Raw genomic sequence first — 25257 nt, forward strand, 5'->3', positions numbered from 1 at the left:
TTTTTTTTGCACGGCTTAGGAATGTGAGCTTCTCTTTCCTGCTAACACCTGCTTCAGCTTCAGGCTTTTCACTCAGATCCTTTCCAGCTTAAGATGCCAAAATCCATCAACTTCCTATCAAAAGTATTGTCCTGATGCACTCATTATATTTCCTGTCAAAACTTTGTCAGTGATAAATTCAAAAGTACAGCCTTGCTTGTCAATTATTGAAAGCAAATGATAAATTTTTGGAGTATGAAATGAGAATTGAATTGGGATGTGGAAAAGGAGACAACAAGCAACAAAATTGAAGAAATGAATTTCCTCACAATTTGTTTCTTGGAGTATCAAATGAGAATTGAATTGAGATATGTAAAAGGAGACTACAAACCACAAAATTGAAGAAATGAATTTCCTCACAATTTTTATTGAAAAGGATGGGTGGTAATAAAATATTTTAGAATGAAATATGTACAAGAAATTAGGGAGGTCAAAGGCAAGAAGGACAAACCGAACTTATTCAAGATGAAATATGTGATAATTCAAAGATTGTACCAAAATTGCCCCAATTTTGGTGTGCACCCAATTAACAATAATCAAAACTGACTTGTATGAGGCTATCTCTGAACCTTCCATTTCTGCCAACAAACTTCTTCTTTCTATGTAACAGACTAACACCTTAGCAAGGTAAAATATCTGATGGTATCAAGAGCACCCCAAAATCTACCCCAGTTTTGGGTGCATGTCCAATTAACTGATCTCCAACCCTTCAATTACGAAATTAATTTTGCACTCCCACCTATGTCAATGTGAGACAAGTTAACAGTCAACTCAGGCAATACTCATCAATTCAACAGATTCGTGATCCAACCATCTTGCAGCCCAAACTAAAATGCCCATAAGGGTTTTTTTTTCACTTTAGCAGAATTCTTCTTCTTCTTTTTTTTTTTTTCCCTATTTTTGCCTAGAGCGCCCTTGCGGGTTTTCACTCTAGCGGGAATATTTTTTTTATTTTTTTTCTACCAATAAAACTTAACAACTTCCTTGAAATTGTCCCGAATGTGCATTTTGAGGGGTTCAACTTCAACTAGCGTCTTCTCAACCTCTTGAACAAACTTTTCCAAGTTAATCATGTGATCTTCATCCTCACTTGGCTTGGCAATTATGTTATCCCCATGCACTTCAATCTCTTTATGCATCATATCATGAAACAGAATGACCTTGGTTTGCTGATAAGTATCTCCTGCATTTTTAGACCAAATGGCATGACTTCATAGCAAAAGGTATCACATAAAGTGATGAAAGTAATTTCCTCTCTATCTTCTGGTGCCATCGTGATCTGATTACAATCATCCTTCTTCAGTACTGGTGCAATATTTCCATATCATTCGGGGTATTTTACTACAGCAAGACATCCCGCATCAAATTGCTTCTTTATTTCATCTCTAATCTTCCAAGTTTGCACCAATTCAAATTTCCAACCCCAAATTAACAACCTCATCCATTTGAATTATCTTTTCTTTTTGATTAAACTTGTTTCAACATTTCTGACTATATCTCAGATTCATCCTCAATGTTCAAGTCAAACTCGACATTGTTAATGGGTGCCCCAAAATCTGGTTCATTCGGTTCATCTTTTCATTATCATCAATTTCAATCCTGTCAAAATGGAATTTGCAAGATTTGGAATTTGCAAGTGATAGACAAATAAAGGCAAATAAATGTGGGATGATGAATGTAACAAAGGCATCAAAAACACGGGAATTGGGCAAATAAATGTAGGAATAATGAGTGTAACAGAGCATCAAAAACATGAGAACTGGAAGCATTGAACATGCAAAAGCTGTACTAGAGAAATTTATCAAAGTAAAGTAAAGACATGCTCATTATTAAAACCCAATCAATGGCCGTGAGCTGGACCACAGATGGTAGTGCAGATGGATTTTACTCTTGAAGGCTGCTGACAGAATCTGGCAATTCCAAATTGGTCCAGTTACTGAGTTTAAAACATAACTCCCCAAAATTTCTAGTGTTTGGACTTCCGTACCATATCCATGACTGCGGCCAACATGTGCTCCAGCTTTTGCTGTCCCTCTTCTAGTGTTTGTAGCCCCATCTCTAGCCGGGCTATCGCTGCACGCATGCGATCTGATTGTGGAGATGCTGCAACTGCTGATGAGGAATCACTAGGTGGTGATACTGAGTGACCTTCTTGGGTCTGCTTCTTTCCAGCAGAAGTTGTTTTCAAATGGCTGATGCTCTGACGCCATGTCCTTCTTTCCAGCATGGTGACTTGATATCCCAAAGAGGCTCGAGGCCGAGGAGGTCGAATGCTTTTGAACAAAAGCAACCTTGTGATAAGCCGTGGGAAAAATAACTTCCCCACCTTTGTTGGCTTCTTCTCGACAAAATCCTTGGCTTTGAAGATCGTGGCCAGATAGATCTTCCCAATATCAAACCACCGCCCTTATACATAGTAATAATCATACTGTTGGACAGGAATTTTATTCTAGGGTATAAAGAACACTGTCTATTCCATCTGCAACAGATCCAAGTTGTACTGTGATCTCAGTGATTGCTTCGTGCAATTTATCTGGGTCATGAGTACTTGCTTGTCTGCCCCATGACATATATCGAACACCTTGTATGGCATGCTTTGAAACCATAAGTTGCCTTTTGTAGTCTTGAACTTTGTCGGTTGCTTTTTTAAGTCTCCTTTTGATTTCCCTCAAAGCTTCTTGTAGAGATTCGATAGTTTCCTGGGGATCGTCTTCGTATTCGTCTTCCCTTATAGGGGAGAGGTTGAATCTGAGATCATTTCCACCTTCATCTTCCTTAGAAGTAGAACCTTCATCAGTTCTAGACCTTTTTGCAGGTGGAGAGTTAGGAGTATCCATCCTTGAAGATTTCTTGAGGAAGAAATTGGTTTCTGCTGATTCTTACTTTTGAATATTTATACAAATGGAATATGAAGGAAGTGTTGGACCAAGACTTAGCGTCTAGGTCAACATTGTGTTTTTGATGATTGTGAAGATGGAGACGGAGATGAAGATGGCTCAGAGAGAAAACACGCTTTTGCCAGAAATGATTGAGATTGAGATGAAGACGAAGATGGCTCTGCATATGCGAAGACATTCGCGGTGCCTGTCACATCAGTACTCACTTTACTGTCACCTTCCACTGTTATTTTCCCGCTTGAGGACGAATTTTTTTCTTCCTACTTCTCTTTTCAACTAGATAATAATCAAAAAAACAAAACTGTCACACTCAACTGTTCATTTCCCCGCTTGAGGACGACTCTTTTCTCTTTTTTTCTTTTTTTTTTCTTTCCTTTTTTTCAACTAGATAAAATAAAAATAAGAAAAGAATAATAAAAGAATAAAAAAAAAAAAACTGTCACACTCCCCGGGAAATTACGAATATCTGCACGGTGAGCCAGGGTACATAACGGACGGTCAGGATCTAATCCAAACAGGATCTTTTAAACCGTCTGGTAAGAGATTCCAGCGATGGTGGAGAACATGGCTCTGATGGTGATGGTGGTAATGACCATAGATCACAAGTCTCCGGAAGCTTTCTTTAGTTGTTGATGCATCTCTCTTGGTTTCCATCTCTGGTCATGTAACCTTTCAAGCGCTTCACATCTGACAACTTCACTGGCTTTACAATAAAATCCTTTGCTCCTTCTCTCAAGCATCGGTTGATCGAGTCACTACGTTCTCAGATGACATGATTACCACTGGAATCTCTCTCAAGGCAGACGATCTCTTGATTTTCTTCAACAACTTGTATCTTGTCATTCCAGGAATACAGTAGTCGGTGATAATCAAATCCATCTTCAAACTATCAAACCCAACAGAACAATTATTCTCCTCGTGTAATCCCAGAAACTGAAGTACTATTTATTCCACTATCCACCGCAGTCACTTTACAGGAAGTAATCTTGAGCAACCTTTCAATGACCGTTCTATCAACAAGGTTGTCATCGATAGCCAAAACATGAACCTCCTCAGAATCAGACAAAGAATGATCCATTCCAACTCGATCAACAAGAAAATTAAGAGTCAATTTTCTCAAAACTGCCCCAGTATTTTTTGCTGTTCATTTTTCATTGTTTTATCAATTCACAACTGTAATCTTGTACTATAAGGATGGCAATGACATGAGTGAATTGGTATTTTTCTTTTTTCTTTCTTTTTTGTTTCTCATGCATGACTATGAACTTATTTAGTTTGACAATGACTGTGCCTACGTGAATGCATGAGAGAAGAAACCAATAATGGAAATTACAATTAAAAATGTGTAAAACAAAACATCAACGACAAATGAATAAATCACACAAAAATAGAATATGCCATTACACGGGGTAACCTAAATTTCTGGAGGTTTCGGACATGGATCTAGGGCTTTATAAAGTGCTTGGGTAAGTTTTTCTAACTATTCCGCGAGGTCCCAGATCATGTTGCTTTTAAAATCCCAACTATTGGGACAAAAGCTCCTCCCTTAACTTTTAAGGGAAGTCGATCCGGTGAGGATATCTTCCACTACCCATGCGGAGACGGAATCTCACGAGAATAGTGGTCAACCCTCTCTAATACTAAAGGTAGAGCCCAGCTGGTAGGCTACAGTGAGTGTAAATGTATGAGATGACAAATACTTTACCACAACAAAATAAATCAACATATCTGCCATATAAAGGAAACAAACAATTAATCATACAAAAAGAAGTAACCGTAGCCAATCAGTTTAATCATATGGGCTTGACCCTCTTAGGTTTAAAAACCTGGTGTCCCCAGCAGAGTCGCCAGTTGTCGCAACCGGGGTCACGACGCAGTCCGACGTTTGAAAGGATGAAAAATGTTTAGAGTCGCCACCAATTGATTTAAGGTGCAATTGGACACCGTAAAAAACCTGCGAACCAGAGAAAATGGTACAAGGATCGATTGAGTGTGGGGAAGGTGTTAGGCACCCCACAACTCCCGTTTGAAAACGGTTACCCGGATTAATCTAATGGCTATCTTATGGAAACTTGCTCTTTGCAAGATATAATTATTTTGAGAAAAAGGTTGGTATGAAAAATACTATCAACTCATGATAGCTTTGGAAAAAGGGTTTGAAATAACACTTATCAACTTATGATAGTGTTTGAAAAAAGGTTTGGAATATTACTATCAACTTATGATAGTTTTTATTTGGGAATACACTGCCAACTTTTGGTAGATTTAATTTTAAACATCAATTTATGGTATAAATGATAAAATGCCCTACCAACTTTTGGTAAGTTTGATTTTAAATACCAACTTATGGTATAAATGATTATATGTACTACCAACTTTTGGTAGGTTTAATTTTCAATACCAACTTATGGTATAAATGATCTTATGGAAACTTGCTCTTTACAAGGTGTAATTGTTAAAGTTTGAATTATTACTTTCAACACACTTATCAACTTATGATAGTGTTTGAAAAAAAGCTTGGAATATTACTATCAATTTATGATGGTTTTTATTTGGAAATAGGTTTGAAATAACACTATCAACTTCTGATAGTTTTGGGAAAAGATTTGTAAGAATACTATCAACTTATGATAGCATTAAAAAAAATTGTAATTTTACTAAAAACTTATGATAGTTTTTATTTGGAGACACACTACCAACTTTTGATAGATTTAGTTTTAAACACCAACTTATGGTGTTAATGATAAAATACCCTACCAACTTTTGGTAGGTTTAATTTTGAACACCAACTTATGATGTAAATGATAAAACGTCCTACCAACTTTTGGTAGGTTTAATTTTGAACACCAACTTATGGTGTAAATGATAAAATGCCCTACCAACTTTTGATAGGTTTAATTTTAAATACCAACTTATGATGTAAATGATTATTTGGAAAAAATGTCATTTGCCAATTTAATCCATTATTGCCAACTTATGGCAAATTCATAAATGAAATCAAATATGGTCCATAATCCAGATAAATGAAATCAACTTATGATTTCCTTAATTGAAATGACAACATATCAAAGAATCAAGATTTGCACAAAACAGATTTTCAAACCACACACTGCGCACAGATTTTTCAACTCTGATTTCACCTATCAAATGAGGTCGAAATGCAACGAAATTTTATATACAATGTCACAACACCTCAATAAACACTATATCAAAATTTCTGAGCAAAATTCAAAGTTTAAAGCAGTCTGCTAATCTCGGACAGATTAGGGTCTTGAAAATCCTGCAGTTTGAAGTCCTTGATTGTAGAGGCTCGCATTGGAGAAGATTGTTGTAGCAAAAAAAATAACAGGAAAGCTTGATGATTGATGAACTTGATAGCAAGAAGTTTCTCCCCTTTTCTTACTCTCTTTTTCTTTTTCTCCCCCCCTAGCTCTCTATTTTTGCTCTCTTCCCTTAGCTCTCTCCCCTAGCTCTCTATCTTGCTCTCCTCCCTTAGCTCTCTCCCTTAGCTCTCTCCCCTAGCTCTCTATTTTGCTCTCCTCCTTTAGCTCTCTCCCTTAGCTCTCTATTTATAGGAAATTAGGAGCTACCCATCCATTGAATGACCAACCATGGCAACCTAAGTGGAGTCACCACCATTGAATAACCAATTTGCACTAAGTAAGTGGATTCACCACCATTGAATGTAAATGGAGTCACCACCATTGAATTTGCACTAAAATGATGGATTCACCACCATTGAATGTAAATGGAGTCACCACCATTGAATTTAAGTGGAGTTGCACATCAATTTGCACTAAAATGATGGTGATGCATGGAATGATGTCAAGAGAGATATACATATATGTGTATTTATGTATAGGTGGAAATAGTAATGGGTTTGACAAATCATGTGGTGGGCTTTCAAATGATAATCAAGACATTGGTCAAGATGGTAGTGGACACAAGCAAATTAGCTCTTAATGAAATGGGCCAACAAATGTTGAACATAGGTTGGTATGAATTGGGCTAAGATATGAGTATTTGTGGGCTTAAGAATCCAAAAAAGAGAATATTTATGGGCTTATAGGTACAACAAATGTGTTTTTTTGCATTTTTGTGTTTTTTCTCATTTTTGTATTTTTTGTATTTTAGCCGGACGAAAATCGGGTACTACAGCTTAATATATTTTAATCTTCCTCAAATTACTTTAAAAAATAGTAATTAATAAAGGAGCCATTAATTTGTTAAAATGAAAAAAGAAATAACAAAAATTCAAATCATACACTAAAGTTAACAAAAATTATAATGAATATATGTTCATAAAAAAACCAGAGAGTTACCAACTTACCATTTGAAGTGACTCCCAGTAACCGCTGTTATTAAACTTCACTAATCATTAATCATTATCATTTCTCGCAAAGCAGTAGCAGAACCCCAAATGGTGGGTGCGCTAAACCCCTAAAAATGCGCGCACGCCACTCTCTGTCTTGTCTCCCTTGAATCGGAAGGCTCAATCTTCCCTCACCTCCTCATGTAAGAAAATCCTTTCCTGGTTCTACAAGCAATCTCGGTCCCTTCTCTACAACTTTCAGGTGAATCTCTTGTTTCTAGTTTTTTTTTTAATCCCTAGTTTGCACCATGACATTCCTTTTGGGTTCACTTCCATGATTGCTAAGAAATTCTTTGTGCTATTTCTGGAATCAAATAAGATTCCACGCCGCTTCATAATCTTGAATCTTTGATGGCTTATTGTTCTTCGACAAATTCTCTATGCTTTATTGAACTGGGCTTGGATAGTTTACTTCTGTTGCTTTCTTGTTTGGAACCTATTGTTGGCTCTAAATGTCCTGGTGTCGTTTTTTATTTGTTATATTTCCCGATCTTTTACTAAGTTAATCGACTTGATGTTGAAATTATGCTTGTGTGGATTAATTAGTGCGTCTGGATTGGTGCTCCTGTTGATAGGTTCTGCTATTGATTTCTATGTAATGCTTGTGCTGATTCTTTTTCTTTTATTGTAGGTTTTTGGCATGTTTTTATGTGGGTTCTTTTGGATTGGTTTTAAGAGCTAATAATGGGGAAAAGGGTTAAGAGGAAAGCTCGGACGCCAGCTAAGGAGAAGCGGGTTGTGACCCCTTCAAATGTTGTTTCCCAACAAATCAATCCCAGTGTCCATAGTGTTGACAATGGAGATTCAGTAGTGAAGAATAGGAAAGCATGTACCCATCTTTCCAAGGGTCTCGACATAAATAAGTTGGCTGACAAAATTGGTTCTTCAGATCCAGTTAGGTGCGAAGACTGCAGAGAGGATGTGGCTGATAGGAGAACTGGTAAAGTTAAACATGGGAAGAAGAAAGGAAGTGCTTCAGTGGATTCAAAATCTGAGTCAAAGGCAATTTGGGTGTGTTTGGAATGTGGGCACTATGCCTGTGGAGGGGTTGGCTTGCCAACAATCACTCAAAGTCATGCTGTTAGACATGCTAGACAAACCCGACACACATTGGTAATCCAATGGGATAACCCTCTTCTTTGCTGGTGTTTCCCATGCACGACGCTTATTCCAGTTGAGAAAACTGAAGGAGATAGTGAAAATAAAGATATACTGTCAGATGTTCTAAAATTGATTAAGGGGCAATCTTTGGAACGGTCACCAGTAGACGTTCAAGATGTTTGGTTTGGGGCTGGTAGTGTTAATAGTGGAATAAAATCTGAAGGCACCGTGTCAAATATCATAGATGGAAGTGGTGGCTATGTGGTTAGGGGTTTGGTTAATTTGGGTAACACTTGCTTCTTTAATTCTGTTATGCAGAGCCTTCTAGCTATGAATAAGTTGCGGGAGCACTTTTTGAATGTTGATGCTTCTCTTGGACCTCTTACCATTGCTCTGAAGAAGCTCTTCGCTGAAACTAAGGATGCCGGAGTGAAAAATTTGATAAACCCAAAATCCTTTTTTGGGTGTGTCTGCTCCAATGCTCCACAATTCAGGGGGTATCAGCAGCATGACAGTCACGAATTGCTCCGTTGCTTACTTGATGGGTTGTATAATGAAGAGGTGGGTGCAAGAAAGCGTATCGATTTGTCACAAGAAGAAGGATATTCATCAAAACTAGGTCCTACTTTTGTTGATACTGTATTTGGTGGCCAAATTTCTAGTACTGTTTGCTGCATCAAATGTGGGCACTCGTCAACAGTGTATGAGCCATTTTTAGATCTTTCACTTCCAGTTCCAACCAAGAGACCTACAGCTAAGAAGGTCCAACTGGCATCTCGAGCAAAGAAGACAAAGCGGCCACCAAAGAGGGGTGGAAAGATCCGACAAAAACCTAACAGAGATACAGAAGAGATGTTGACTTCTTCAGCTGATCATACATTAGGATGTTCTAGTGGTCCAGCTCCAATTGCTGATGAGAGTGGTTCAGTTCCACAAGTTTCTTCTGCTGTTCTGGATTCTGGGAATCAGAAATCTTTGGAGATTGCATCTGAGGAAGTGGCTTTGGCAGATGATTTTGCATGGTTGGATTACCTTGAGCCAGAAACTGTATCAGATGAGCTTGAACCAACTCTACAGAACAATGATATTGCAATTGTTCAAGATTCCAAAGAGAATGATGGGGTTCGCAATGATGTCATGACACAGAACAATGAGGAATCTTCTCTTGCTGGTGAGCTGAACATACAACCAGGTTCTTCTCGAAACCCTTGGGAAGATGAGATACCAATGCAGGTTCAAGATTCTGAAGTTCTATTGCTTCCGTACAAGGAAGAAGCTTCCACTGTTGGAGAAAATTTGGGAGGAGAAGCTGATGCCTCTTCATCTGTTATGGGCCGTGGGCAAGAAGAAGTTGACTTTGAGGGCATTGGGGACTTATTTGATGAGCCTGAGATTTCAACAGTGTCCACGACAAAGCATTTTCCGGGCAATGAGGTTTCAGAAACTAGCTTTGCAGTAGGGAACAGTAGTGAATCTGATCTTGATGAAGTTGATGATACCGATGCTGCAGTGTCTGTTGAAAGTTGTTTGGCGCACTTCATAGAGCCAGAGCTTCTCTCTGATGATAATGCTTGGGATTGTGAGAACTGCGCGAAAGAACTGCAACATCAGAGTTTGGAAGCAAAGAGGAAGCAGCCGAAAACTGCATCAAAAACCATGACGAATGGAGGTGAGACGAGAAGCCAAACTGATTTGTTACAATTGGATAAGTACAATTCTTGTCCCATGGAAATTAAAAGCCCTAGTGGTGGGGATGGAAATACCCATATCGCTGTCGACATTTGTAGTGAAAGCTTTGCATCACAGAATGGGGAAGTTGATTGTTGGAACCAGAATTTCATAAGTATTGAAAATGGAAATAATGGAGAGTTGAATCTGGTGGTTTCTCAATGTGTAGAAGGGAGAGATAAGATGAAAGAACCACAACAGGAACAGTCGCATACTTTAGGTTCCTGTAAGTCCTTCAATCAGGAAAGTTCTAGTTCTCCACCAATTACTTCTTGTGATGGACTCAATAATACTGGATATTCAAAAACTCGGCAGACTGGTGCTCAATTGTTGGTTGAACACCGTCAAACAAATGGAAGTGAAAACAAGGATATTAACTCCAAAAGTGTGAAGGTGAAGAGGGATGCAACTAAGAGGGTCCTCATCAATAAGGCTCCTCATGTTCTGACTGTTCATCTGAAGAGGTTCAGCCAGGATGCTCGTGGTCGTTTGAGTAAACTGAATGGCCATGTAAGCTTTAGAGAAACCATTGATTTAGGAGCATATATGGATTCCAGGTACCTTTTCAACCTTCTTTTGGAGCTATCCATGAATTATTAAAATTTATTGTCAGATTGCGTATTTTGACTTTGTTTCGTTCTATTTAAACATTTTTTCTCTTAAGTCAACATTTTTTTTCTTTTTTATCTTAAATTTTCTTGAATCAATTTAAGCATTTTAAATTAGTTAAAAGTGATTTTTCTTTATTATTTACTCTTTGTTTGCATCATATTCTATTTCGTGGTGTTGACTTTTGTTGGACCACATGTTTAACATTTAGATGCTTTAGACATATAGTATAATTGCTTTCTAGTACCAAAAGTAGTGGCGAATGCTTTACTAACAACATCAATTATCTTAATTTCAGTGTTTGAGTCCTAGGACTTAGTTAATGCCCAAAAGTTACAGGACATAGTTAATGAATGAGAAAATGAAAGAGTGAGGTGTACATTGTGCAGTGATCCATCCAATCTGGTCTCTATACTTATCCCTCTTTTCGTGCTATTTTCTAGTTACATCATGCGCTCGAGTGATGATGTATAATGCTTCATAGCACAGGACAGAGAATAGGCTGGTGCCTGACTGTCTAAACCCAATTTTTGGGCCAATTCCCCCTTCGTACTACCAAAAAATGAGATTCTTGCCGAATCCGAGTTTGCTGCTCCAACCATTACCAAACTAATACCTATTCTGTTTAGTACTCAGATTAATCTTAATCTTCATTCTACTGCATTGAAGGAGCAAAATACACTACTTTTGAGACAACTTAAATATACCAAAGCACTACACCTCAACTAACACGGCTTAAGCACATCAATGATGATATCTAAGTTTTACTGTAGCTTACCCTGTTCAACCCCCTGCAGTCTTCTAAACATTGCCAAAGTATATAAGAAATGACAAAGGGAATAGGGGCCAGTGAGTGTTTACAGTCCTCCTACAGAAAGAAAACACAAAAAATAGTTATGGAACATTTTGAATCGAACAAGCCTAGAGTTCTCTCATGTGTAAATTTCCAATTTAATATGGACCAAAATAATCTACATCTTGACATTCAAAATGTATTTTTATTACAAATTACAAATAAGTTATATTACTGTGCCCACATCAGTGTTCTTATCCTTACTCATTGTACTTCCTGTAGCGGAATGTAAAATTTGGGGAGCTTTGGTCATAACTTCAAAATTGCTCATTTCTTGATATGGAATGTCAAATGTATAGGACTCTCTCTCTCCCTACCTCCCCCTCCCCCTCCCCCTCCGCTCCGCTCCGCTCCCGCTCCTGCTCCCGCTCGCGAGCGCGACTCCCTCCCATTCTCAAGCGCGACTCACTCCCTCGCCCACTCCCCCCTCTCCCTCGCTCGTTCCCTTCCTCCCCTCTGTGTGCGCGCGCGCGCTTGTTTCTGTTATTGGCTGATAGCAGCATTAAATAGTCGTAATGAATATTGGGGATGGTGTGGGATTAATGATCTTGAGAAAATATGGAGCTTTTTGTTGTCTTGGCCTGTTTTAACACTTCTTTTGCTGAGTTTTTAATGATCTTTATGATAATACCAGTAATGGATCTGCTCCTTACCAATACGATAAAATGAACTTTTGGATCTGGGATTTTGACGATTCTCTTAGAACATTGGATGTACTCTTGCTTTTAGTGCAAATCTACTCCTCTTTGCAAGAAACTTCAAGATTCTTTTTTATCTGTGTGCTGGATTATTATTCTGTTAATTATGTCTAGCCTAAAACCTTAGATCAATCCCCTGACTACATTTTCGAATGTTTAGTTGCACCTAGCAAGCGTTGATCTCAAAATAAGTTTTTCAATGAGCTTGGTAGAATATGGCACCAGTAAACTTATGCTATTGTCTAACATAAGTTCAATGCTTAACACCAAATTACTTAAAACTGAGGGCTAATTCTCATGTGGGTCTTTTTGGAAGCCAATAGAATCTCATTCTTTGTATGGTTGCACTTTTCTGTTTCTTCGAATTCGAATAATTAAAATGTTGACCTTGTTTGTTAGCGCAATACAAAGAAGCATGAGTATTTTGGAATTTATAGTTGTTGGGTGTTAGGCATTACATTAGTGATATTTTGTGATATAGTTGTTGCATCTCTCTCTCTTTCTCTCTCTCTCTCTCTCTCTCTCCCCCCTCCTCCCTCTCTGTATTGCCAAGTCTTTTGTCTTATAAGAGCTGTAACTTTTAATCTATCAATTCCCTACTTAAGTGTCCAAATGTGCAGTTAGAAGTGTTCTTTAATAGTTATTAAAACGGGAAGCGGTTTTTGAGAAATCTGGAAGCTGCAGTGCCCTCTTTTAGGATTGTTTATTGCATCTTAATCATTGGCGTCAAATTACAGAGTCACTGGTATGATGTCATGGGACACCTGTGTGTGCGTCTTGGACCTTAACTGCATCAATTTGTTTTCAACTGGAAAGTGGAAACCAATATTATCAACCCCAAAAGAATAAAAGAATTAAATCTTCAAAACGCTTGCCCCTTATTTAATTAGCATATATATATATATATATATATATATATAGAGAGAGAGAGAGAGAGAGAGAGAGAGAGACAGCGCTTACTGGTTTTTGGTTATTTTATTTTTAGGGGTGCTGCCCCAGCCAAGCTGGTGAACCCCATCCCCCCCGTCTTTGAGGTTAGGGGTTCAAATACTTCCTCTCCATTGTAAAAGCTTACTTAGTAGAGAGAGAGATAATAGTGTCCTCAATTTACTGTTTGCAGCATCTTAACAGCTAGCAAACATCCATCAGGATCTGATTCTTTTTTATCATGAATTTCTCAAAAACCCTAACTACCATCTATTCTAATGATGGAACCTGTATATAATTAACTATTGTTATGGGTCGATTTTTTCCATATTACTGTATGGTATGCTCTTATGAATAGCTGACACAAGTGCCATTTTTTAAAGAATTGACACAGTTATTCAATCCATATCTGATGCTGAAGGCTCAAAAAAAAAAAATTATTCTGTATTCCTGAGAATGCTGAACAGCTGAAGCATCATGTTGCCTCTTCATGTTTGTTTAGTTTTCTTAATATTTGATCAGCTGTGAAAATACATAGATTAGTTGTTTACCCTTGAGCTTGTGGCTTAAATGATTTGACTCCTACTCTTACATAGTGTAATCTAATTTATATTGAGCACTCTTTTCTTTTTAAACCTTTCCTTGTTGATTATTTATTTCGTAGTCTGCATCCCATTAGACGTATCAAACATAGTAGCTGTTTTTGTAGGTCTGACTCTTTACGATTATTTTGTTTTGGGAAAAGCCTAGGGACACTGTTCACAAGCTGAATATGGGGGATTGATGACATTGCTAGGTTCATATTGTAACCATACACGTTAGGTGGCAAGCAAATTATTTACCAAAATTTTATCAAAGGGCCTTCACATGTTACGAGATCTTTCAATAATGAATGTCAACTGTCAAGTTGTGCTCTGTGAAATTTATGGCTTGGATCTTGATGTTACATAAGCAGGTTGCTTTGACTACTTAAATAAACGTTTGCTACACTTTTAACCGTTTTAGCGATGGACTATATGTCAAAACTGTAAAACTTTACTACCTCCGGTGTTTTTTGCATGACTTCATTTTTTTTTCTTTTGGAATTTCGACTCATGGCAGGAGTGGATGCAAAGAGAAGCATGTGTACAGTTTAGTTGGTGTAGTGGAGCATCAGGGAACTATGAGAGGTGGTCATTATGTCGCATATGTCCGAGGAGATAGGAGCAGAGGAAAGGAGAAAGAGAGTAATGGAGGTTATGTATGGTACCATGCGAATGATGCCCATGTGCGAGAGGTTTCCCTGGAACAAGTTCTTCGCTGTGAGGCTTATATCTTATTTTATGAAGAAATCCGAGACTGATTGCTACTACATGTGTGAAGGTTACTTCTATGTAACAATTACGAGACGTGTATTTTACAGTGAAAGAGGTTCCAAGATTGATTTCTTTGCGCTCGAAGCAGCTCTTCACTGTGAGTCATAAATTTCATCATGTGAAAGCTTTGAATTTTTTTCCATTTCGTATACATTTCTCAGGGATTGAGTAAAACTGAGCATCCCCTTATGGGGGGAAGAGAGAGAGAGAGAGAAAGAGAGAGGACATCTGAAAATAGTTGAGTGTAAAAACTAATTAGCATGATATAGATCCCAAATTTTTTTGACATGTAAGGAGCTCAAAGGTGCACATTGTAAAATTAAATACATGATGAATCTTCAGCCTTGTTGGCTTTGAGTATGTTAAGTTCAGTTCCATTCATTCTCTCTTTTGCCGTTGGTTAACTATGGCTCGACAATAATCTTTCCAGTGGCATGTCCACTGATACTCTTTGCCCAAGCATCTTCAGCCTTGCTCAGAGGATGTTTTGAGTCGATCACCGTCGTCAACTTTCCTTCCTTGACCAAATTAACAAGGTAACTTAGAATACTCTTGCTCTCACTGTTAGGAACTAGAAGCAGCGGCAGCAGCTGCTTCTTAGAGAGTGTAAGTTTCTTGATGGCACAAGTCAACATGGCCCTAGGGCCAGGAGTAAGGTCCACTACTTTTCCATTTGCGCTCAAATTAGGCTCAAAAGTGGACCAAGGAATGCCTGTTGCGCAGTGAATAACTGCATCATATTTCTTACCAGACGGGCTCTTGAGGGCAGCCCCGTCTGGGGTTTTGTAATCGAGAACCTCATCGGCCCCTAACCTCTTCACCAGCTCAATGTTACGGGCTCCACAAGTGGCTGTTATGTTTGCGTTTGCAAGCTTCGCCAGTTGCACAGCGTACTGACCCACACCGCCTGAGGCGGCAGTAACAAGAATGTTCGCCCGCTCCCCACTTCGATCGAGCTTGATACCCGCAGACTGTGTAAGAGCCATGTGAGCTGTGAGACCTGCAATGGGTAATCCAGCACCCTCAGCTGCTGAAACTTCCGGCGGCCTTGCAACTGTCATGCTTTCCTTGGCTACAGCATACTCTGCTAGCCCACCTCCATTCTGTCATCATAACATATATAGGATAGGATGCACAAGAGAGATTGAACTACAAAACAGTAACAGTTTTAACAGGACGGATCTTTTCATGTTTTTGTCCAGTTTCGAATAAAAATTGTCTTTTGGAATCATTTTAAGTACCAAACGTTGTACGGAGTCTTAGAAAGGCTGCATGTAACACAACTAAAAAAAAGGAAAGGAACAAAAGTAGAAAAACACTTACAGCGACGCTTAGAAGAGCAACCACTTTGTCACCGGCTTTGAAATTTTTGACTCCTGGTCCTAAATCAACAACTTCTCCAGCTACATCGGAAGCTGTTTCAGTAAAATATATATGTCAAGTCTTATTTAGTGGAAAATATTTAACTAAAAGAAAAACAAATTAAATTATAATTAAATACCTGGTATAAAAGGGAATTTCTTAGGCAAAAAAGGCCTTGGCTTGCCCTTCTGGATATTCAAATCAAATGGATTCAAAGAAGTCGCTTCCAGCTTAATCAGAACCTCATCATTCTTGGGTGTGGGAATTGGAACCTCAACATGCTGAACCAAATTAAGCATGCACCCAAAATTACCATATCAATTACACCAATTCGATAAACTAAGAATTCAACCTCCAATAGCTGTATGTGGGTTATATATATATACAGAAGCGGCTGCAGTATGTTGGCACTCGGGGCATGGGCCCCCAGTGAAATTGTATAGAACATGTAGTGGCATTGGTAGCTAGTTAAGGAAAAATGTATTAGGCCCCCTATGTTTTATTTTAAGCCCCCGTTGTCCTCGACAAATGCCGAGTGGCTCGGCCAATCTTACATACAAAATCCCCTCTTCAAGACTTTAATTTATCATTGACTTGTTATTAATTTATAGTCCAACCTGGCAGCCCAACTCACAATTACAACATTATAAAAGAGAGTTTTCAATTATTCTCAAGAATCCTATTTTACAATTGTGATAAATAAATATGTAATTTATTATTTGATATTATTACTAATGATTATCTTAATGTTATATAAATAAATAACCCAAAAAAATTTTTCGGGAGCACCCATGCTATTTAACCGTGCCCCCATTGACACCACATTTTAGTTACTTTCTTCGGGTGGACTCTCACATTTTCTAATAATTTTATTATTATTATTTTGATTGCATCTCGGCATGGGTAAAAGAGATAACACAACTACATTTTCAGTCATGTGAGCACCTTATCTTGTTGTAGACTCATAAGCTACATTTGTGTATACTGCCACACTGTATAGTACAGCTACACCTGTATAGTTTAGCTTTATTGTAAATCAGTCTTTATCTCTAGCACAACTTTATTGTACTAGTAGGCTCCCGTTACTCAACGACTATATTACTTTAGTGTATATAATTCCTCTTAGCTTAGGTTGTAAGTCAAGTTGCTCAATTGAATGAAAATAGGAAATACCAATTCCTTTATGGTATCATAGTAGAAACTATCTTCCAATCCTTCTTTTTCAAAAATTACATCACTTTCCTCCATGACTTTTGGTTCCACTGGAAACCAAGGAGATGACCTCACTATTGTGACCACCATGAACAACAAACAACCCATAGCTATCAATGCACAATCTCAGCTGGTTATCAAACTCAAAACCACAAATTTTACAGTGTGGCATTTGCAACTAGTCTCAGTATTCAGAGGATATAAACTACTGGGTTACGTGGATGGAAGCTTACCCTGTCCACATGAATCTGACTCTGCCAACAAAAATCACTGGATGTGTCAAGATAGTCAGCTTCTTAATGCCATGGTGGCTTCACTTCATGAATCAGTTGCTCCTCTCCTTGGTGATGTAACTTCCAGCAAGGAGGTATGGGACAAATTTCATAGTCTTTATGCTAACAAATCACGGTCCAGAGTTGTCCAATTAAAACAACAACTTGTCAATGTGCAAAGAGGAGACAAGTCAATAGAAGAATATCTTAATGGGGTTAAGCAAGTCTCTGATGAACTTGCTCTCGCTGGTCATCCAGTAGATGAAGAAGATATTGTCATCTTCATCTTGAATGGTCTAGGAGCTGACTACAAGAGAACTGTAGAATCTGTCAATGGAAGAGAGAACCCCATCCCTTATGAAGCTCTTCGAACTTTGCTTCTTGCTCAAGAAGTATATCAAAAGAAACTAGACCAGTCTCAGTCCCAGTTGTTGGCAACTACCAACTATGCACAAAAGCCAAGGAACAACCAATGGAGGCATCCTGGAAATGGACAAACAGCTCAAATGGAAGTCACAATTAGTCCAACTTCTCTCCACAATCTCAAAGTTCAGGCTTTCGGCCTCAAGGATATCAATCATACAACAATGAAAATAGTGGAAATAGGCAACGACCAAGGGTCTTTTGCCAGATTTGCGAGAAGCCTGGACACACAGCCCGTACTTGTAGAAAACTCAAAGGCTTTGTGTCTAAACACATGCCCACTGCCAACTATGCCTCAAGCTACACCAACTCTCAATCACCACATATGCAGCCTTGGTTGGTAGACTTTGGAGCCAGCCATCACATGACTTCTGAAGTTACTCACAAAGGGACATGTCACCTACACACACCTACTACTACATTTACACTTGCACAAACACTTTGTGTTCCACATATGAAAAGAAATCTTTTATCTGTGCATCAATTTACTAAGTCTAACAATGTTTTATTGAGTTTCACCCTGAATATTTTGTGGTCAAGGATTTGAAGTCAGGAGTTTTGCTAGCTCAAGGACAATGCGTTGATGGAGTATACCAATTCAACCTAGGACATGCCAAGACTGTCTTTGTCGCTTAAAAGCTTAGTGTCAATATCTGGCATCAAAGATTGGGACATCCCCATTCTATTCTTTTGTCTCACTTATTGCATTCTGTGAATTTACCTTCTATTTGCTCATCTCCACAATCTACATGTAACTTTTGTGACATCAATAAAAGTCATAGGATTTCTTTTCAAACCTCAATTGTTATTAGTAAAGGACCACTGGATGTTATTTATTTGGATGTATGGGGACCAGCACCCATTGCTTCTATCTATGGTCATAAATACTATGTTCTATTTGTTGATCACCACACAAGATACACATGGATCTTTCAGCTTTTCTACAAATATGATGTACATTCTGTCTTTCTGCAGTTTCAAAGGATTGCTGAACGACAGTTTGAAGCTAAAATCAAAATATTATATACTGATAATGTGGTGAATACATCAAACTTCATGTCACATGTACACTTTGTAACCACGACAAAATAATAAGAACATCCTATAGTTCTGGATTGTGGACCTAAGCTCAACGCCGAACCACGTAAACCTTTTTGTCTTATTTTACTTTCTCCAAATTACCCACAAACAATTCGGTTGTTGAATTATTACATCAATAATTTGGCGCACCAGATAGGGGAGAGATAATCAAATTGAAATGGCAAGTCCAGAAAATTCATAGAATGATGTTATGAATGAAAAGATGAGAGCTTTGATCCAACGCCTCGAAGAGAACAAGAGGGAATTCAACGCTTTCAAAGATGCTCAAGCCATAAAAATCCAACAACTTGAACAAGAGAATTCAAATGTTCGTGCAAAGAACCACTTGCTGCTCGAACGTGTGGACCAATTGTCGAATTCTCATGTTACCAGTACCATACCAAGTACATCTGTCCAACCGAAGATCCTGGTGTCAGTTCTCCTTTGCTAGGATTTGTACCTCAGACTGGGTCTTCATTAGCATAAACCTCAACCCAGTTCTTAAGGCAAACGACACAATCCATGGCACCTTTGTTCCTTGTGCCAACTTCGTCACTATCCCAGTGGTTAATGCATAGTGAAATGTAGCCATCACATTAACAGGAATAGCAACTCAACAAAGCGTGGATAAAAAAAATTAGAGGAGATGGAATTTGTATTTTTCTGAATCCCAGGCATGCCACCACCCTTGAAGAAAAATCACACTTTCCTCAAGTCTCCATTCGTTCATGCTATTGCTATGGAAGAACTGCCAAAGAAGTTCATCATCCCACACCTCAAACCTTATGATGGGACCACTGATCCAGAAGACCACGTGGATCAATATAGTCAGCGGGTAACTCTGGTGTCATACCCTGTCAGTAAACATGAAGCATGCCTGTGCCGTGGATTTAGTTCAACATTGGTTGAGCCACCATTTAAGTGGTACCTTGGGCTTCCCGAAGGACAAATTGCTTCATTCACGCAGTTAGCCGATGCCTTTGTAGAGCAATTTACAAGAAGTAGAAAAATAATCCCAACTTCAGATGATTTATATCGACTACGACAAAAGCCAAGAGAATCCTTACGAGCATTCTTAGCCAGGTTCAACAAAGAAAAGCTCAAAATTCCATGCTGTCTAGATGAGATTGCTATTAATGCTTTTCGCATGGCACTTCTTCCTTGAAGTAAATTATATGGAAAACTCACTCGATATCCATGTAAGACCTTTCAGGAAGTTCGAGCAAGAGCAAGTGTTCAAATCAAATGGGAAGAAGATGAAGGAAGACTCCCAGATCAGTCCTCAAAACAACCAAAGAAAACCAAATAAAAGCAGTCAAGTTCAAATGTTTCTCGTTATAATCACAAAGATCCTAAACCAATGGATCTGAAAAAGAAGCCTCGATCACCTGAATATAATTTGGTGATACCTCCAGGCGAAGTCTTATCCGTGTTAAAGAAAATCGGGGATGCTGTCCGATGGCCTAATAAAATTTGCAAATCGATCGATCAAAGGGACACTACCAAATGGTGTGAATTTCATAATGATAATGGGCATACCACTGAAGATTGTTTTACACTCAAGAAAGAGATGAATCAATTACTGAAGAAGGGTTATCTCCGGGATTTATTGTCCAAAAAGGGAAAAGCGACGATGGCTCAAGTAGAAAAGCGAGAAGAGGAGCGTGGACCGCCCCCTCTACAGAAGACAATCCATGTAATAATTGGGGGATCTGAAATCAGTGGCATCACACATTCATCCTCAAAGAAGAATGCAAAATAGACTGTTAATTCTAGAGTTTGGTCAGAAAAGTCGATGGTTCAATTCACAAGGCAGGTCAACAGCTTTACAGACGATGAGATGACCAGGCTACTCATGGTCGACGATGGTAGTTCGGCGAATTTCTTATTCGGCGAATTTCTTATTCATGTTGACCCTCCAAGCCATGGGGTTGACAAAAGCCAATATAGTCAAAGGCGCCATTCCGCTCATCGAATTGGATATCATGAGTGGGAAGCGATTTAAGTTTTAGTTTAGGAGCTTGCTGTACGGAGGGCAAAACTCGTCGATTGGGTGGCCCCAAAAGTTTAGTAGCTTGTCGCCATCTTAGTGGTTGAGTTGGGGTAGAATTCAACATAGCTACGTTGTCTAAAACATCATCACTAATAGCTTGTATTAATTCTGAATGCTCTAGGCTGGTTTTTATCTCATCATTATTGACTTGGGAATAGGGGTCGACATCGGGCCGGCACGGCCCGGCCCAAGCCCGACCCCGATTTTGAGAATCAAGCTTTGGGCTGGGCCAAGCCTTCAAAATGAGGCCCGGCCCGGCCCGGCCCGAGCCCTAAGGTTCGGGCCTAGGGCTTCGGGCCTTTGGACCGGGTCCGGACCGACTTTGATTATTTAATATTTTTTTGACTATTTGAGTTTTTTTATTTTTTTTATATATATATACACATGCAGTAGACACACCACATAGATAGATCTATATATATATCCACAAATATATATACATATATATGCACACAGATACATATATATATATATATATATATATCTGTGTGCATATACACTGTCTACACACATATATATAGAGGAATTATCACATAAGGGTCTAATGTAAGGGTGTAAAATAAGAGTCTATGTTTACACCATTGATTTGAAACATGTGGGACCCAAAGTAGTGGACCACTGTTTTCATCTCATTCATCCACACCATTAAAATGTAATCCTTATTTTACACCCTTACATTAGACCCTTATGTTTAGGGCTCAGGCAGGGACAAAATTGGCCAGAGGTGTCGGGCTTTGGGCTGGGCCCGACCCTAGAAATAAAGCCCAGGCCGGTCCGAGGCATTGGGCCAGGCTGCCCAGGCCTAATCTAATTTCGGTCTAGGCCTAAGCTCGTGGGCCAAATGATGACCCCCTACTTGGGAATCAAAATTGGTGTGTACATGCTACTAAATAATGTCCAGCCGATTACACTCCTTCATATCCGCCAACGGTTGCCAAGAATGGACGACTCATAATGATGGAAACGTCTCGACATTCTTCCATATCAAGTATAATAAAATCAACCAGAAGTACGAAACGATCCACTTTCACTAAGATGTCTTCAATAATTCCAAATGGAAATTTGACTAACCGATCCGCAACCTGTAAGCTTATTGATGTCGGTTGCATCTCTCCAACACCTAGTTGTTGAAAAACAAATAAAGGCATTAAGTTAACACTAGCACCCAAATCAATCAAAGCATTTTCAAATTGTAAATTGCCAATAACATAAGGGATTATAAAACTCCCTGGATCTTTCAATTTTGGTGGCAATTTATTAAGTAGAATAGCACTATACTCTTCGTTTAGCATCACCCTCTCATGCTCCTCAAACTTCCTTTTATTAGTGCAAATATCCTTGAGGAACTTGTTTAATTGCATCCAATAGCGCAATGTTTATGTGAACTTTCTTGAACAATTCCATAATGCCCAGCATGTATCTCTCTTTCTTTTGTTTATGGAACACTTGTGGAAAGGGTAAAGGAGGTGCACTAGGAGGAATTAATTGGTCACTTTCCTCTTGTGACGATGGAGGCACAACTGGTGTATCTTAAACTCTCTCATCTCAAGAAGGCATGCTACTTTTCGAGTTGCTCAAGTCTACCCCATGGAGCTGTTGATAGTCAAACCTTGGAAAGGTACAAAGAGTTTACGGTTGACGAACACCGCCTTAAACCATATCTTGAAGTTGGCTATGATGCTACCAAGTCCATCACTTGAATGAATGCATTGCTCTACGTCTTGCTTAGACGTTAAATAAAGCGCTTCTTGGGAGGCAACCCAAGCTCCATTTCATTTTAAATTTTCTTATTTTAATTATTTTTCTTGGTGCCTAATATAAATCCTGATATTTTGATTTTTGTTTCCTATAAGGTCTATTGGAGAGGGCTAAAATTAGCTCGAGCTACAAAATTTCCACTTGATGGTTCGTTAAGACGGCTGCAGATTTAGCTCGAGCTAAACATTTTCGACTGGGATGACTTGAACGGGAAACTTGTCCAAAGACCCTCAATATCAGGTTGTATCTTTTCCTTCCCTTGTTATTGTGATTTTGTTGTGATCAATTGCATTGAGGACAATGCACAATTTAAGTAGGATACATCATGCATGACGAAAATTTTCAAAAAAAAAGTTTATTGTCATGTGTCATCTTTTTTGCAAGTACATATGAAGTAATTTAGTTTTGTTATCACACAGTTGAATTTGACTTAAGAATACGCATTCTCGTGTAGGTTTCTTTAAACTAAAGTCTTGTTTCATCTACTCTTTTTAGTTAAAAATAATTACACTTACACATTACACATGTTTGTGGGGTATGCCATTTGAGATTAATCATGAATGTTGTTGGTGTTTTAAGAAGAATTGGAATTTGTTGAGTTAGATACTATGGCATGAAATAAAAAAAAGGAGAAAGAAAGAAAGGAAAAAAAAATCAATAAGCATATGCAAAATAATGGTGTGTTTGTCTTTGGTTTTCTCTCCTGAGTAATTGGGCCTCTTGCTTAGCAAGCAGTGAGTTTCGCGTAACAAGATAGAGAGATCAAGATGAATACTTGCATGACTAGCAAAGCCTCGTAGCCGTTTTGACTCGAGTCATTAAACTCATAGGGGTGTCTCTACACCTAATGCCCTAGCCCAACTGGTTGGGAGTTATTGGTTGAAAGCTCATTAAATAGGTCAATCAGAAAGCTTAATGAGGCTTGGAGGCTTAGCATTGCACAAGTCAAGCGAAAAAAAGAAAAGAATCTGAAAAAGAAAGTGAAAAACAAAAAACAAATATGCCTTGGTATTTCATTTAATGGTTCCAATGATTCTTGTGATACTGCAATACATGTGTCATGATCAATTGAAAGTCAAACATTCATGTGGGATTCATGGACAAAATACAATACTAATGGAGTAGATAGTGTGAGAACTTGGTTGAAGTGGCTGAAGATGTGAATTGCGGATATCAAATGCTTGAACTAATTTGTGTGAATACATCTCTAAATTCTCTTTTGTTGCTGCTTTTGGATGATGACTTTATAATGATTTGTGTAAATAAATGTTTGTGGGTATCGTTTTGATTAACCCTCACGAGACTATTCACTAGGGACACCAAGGGGTTTAAAGGCTTGTAGCATACACTGAACGCAATCGTGATTCCTACGAAAGTGAGTTAGGTATTTTAATTTGTTTTATTTTGTTTGATTTCTTTCTTTGCTCAAGGACTAGCAAAAACTAGGTTCGGGGGTATTTGATAAGTCCATATATTCTCTCATTTTAGTACTCTCTAAACTTGGTTTTTGGTGGAGGATTGGCTTTAAAAAGGACTTATTACTTTGTTTTCCTCATTATCAGTTTTATCGAGCACTTGGATGGTTTTTGATGGGAAATGGTCGATTTTGAGTATTTTGAAGAACCGTCAGTTGACAAATAAAGCTGAGACCTTGAAAAATATTGGAGAATATTTTGAGAATTTTAGGTGAAGCCAATTAACCCAAATTTGAAGAAAATTTGACCTGAAATGTGATTTTGGTAGAACTGCGCTACCTGTGAAGAAGTGAGTTTAGAAGATTCCACAAAATTTTATGAGAGACGTACGAGATAGTCTAGGAAAGCTAGGACATTAAGTTTTAATTTACATATTTTTCAGGATTTTTCTTAAGATTGGAATGTGATCAGAATCCATAAAAGATACAGCAGCCCAGCTTTCAAGTTAACTTAGGAGTCAAAGTTTCCTTCTATTGTCTTTATTGTTTAGGAAACCTTTGTAGCCGTGGGTTTCTTTGAGGGCATAGTATTTGTTTTAGAGGAAGTTTAGGATTTTAAAAGAGGCTATTTTAAGGAGGACTTCAGAAATTCTCACACACATTCAGACACTCGGACACTCAGCCGAATTTTCTAGGGTGTTCTCCAATATTTCTTGTGGTTTTCATTCATGACTATGTGTAACTAAACACTTTTGATAGGGTGTGATGAAATCTTAATATGATTCTCTAGTTTGTTTGTTGCTCTTATCTTTAATTGCTCTTTTGATGTTGAATTTTTAATCACCGTGCTATATACTTGTTTGATTGCTTGGATGATTGGCCACCAACTAAGTTCTCAATTAAATAATTTGATGCAAGCTCACTTAGATGCCATACGGGGTTTGCGACCAGTTTCTTGTGATTAGGAATTGGGAACACCTAGGGCAGATACCATACTCCAAGGGTTTACATGGCATGTTAATGAATTCTTGAACTTAAGGACATCTTGCATGATCATATTTGAGTTGGATACCATAACCAAATTGCATGTTAAGATAAACGAAT

General features: G+C 38.3%; 2 protein-coding genes across 2 annotated transcripts; one reads left to right on the plus strand and one right to left on the minus strand.

The window, feature by feature from the left end:
* The first annotated feature begins 7320 nt into the window (after window positions 1–7320).
* Window positions 7321–14945, plus strand: LOC119996857 (ubiquitin carboxyl-terminal hydrolase 2-like). The gene is made up of 3 exons (XM_038843642.1): window positions 7321–7510; window positions 7940–10694; window positions 14326–14945. Exons 2-3 carry the CDS (start codon window positions 7993–7995, stop codon window positions 14564–14566), a joined length of 2943 nt encoding a protein of 980 aa, XP_038699570.1. The 5' UTR covers window positions 7321–7510; window positions 7940–7992; the 3' UTR covers window positions 14567–14945.
* LOC119996867 (chloroplast envelope quinone oxidoreductase homolog) lies at window positions 14825–16261 on the minus strand. The gene is made up of 3 exons (XM_038843651.1): window positions 16081–16261; window positions 15903–15994; window positions 14825–15682 (listed from the first exon to the last, which is right to left on the minus strand). The coding sequence occupies exons 1-3, from the start codon at window positions 16238–16240 to the stop codon at window positions 14984–14986; spliced, it is 951 nt and encodes a 316-aa protein (XP_038699579.1). The 5' UTR covers window positions 16241–16261; the 3' UTR covers window positions 14825–14983.
* Window positions 16262–25257: the final 8996 nt, after the last annotated feature.

The sequence above is a fragment of the Tripterygium wilfordii genome, chromosome 1 (genome assembly GCF_013401445.1).
Source record: "Tripterygium wilfordii isolate XIE 37 chromosome 1, ASM1340144v1, whole genome shotgun sequence".
Taxonomy (NCBI): Eukaryota; Viridiplantae; Streptophyta; class Magnoliopsida; order Celastrales; family Celastraceae; genus Tripterygium; species Tripterygium wilfordii.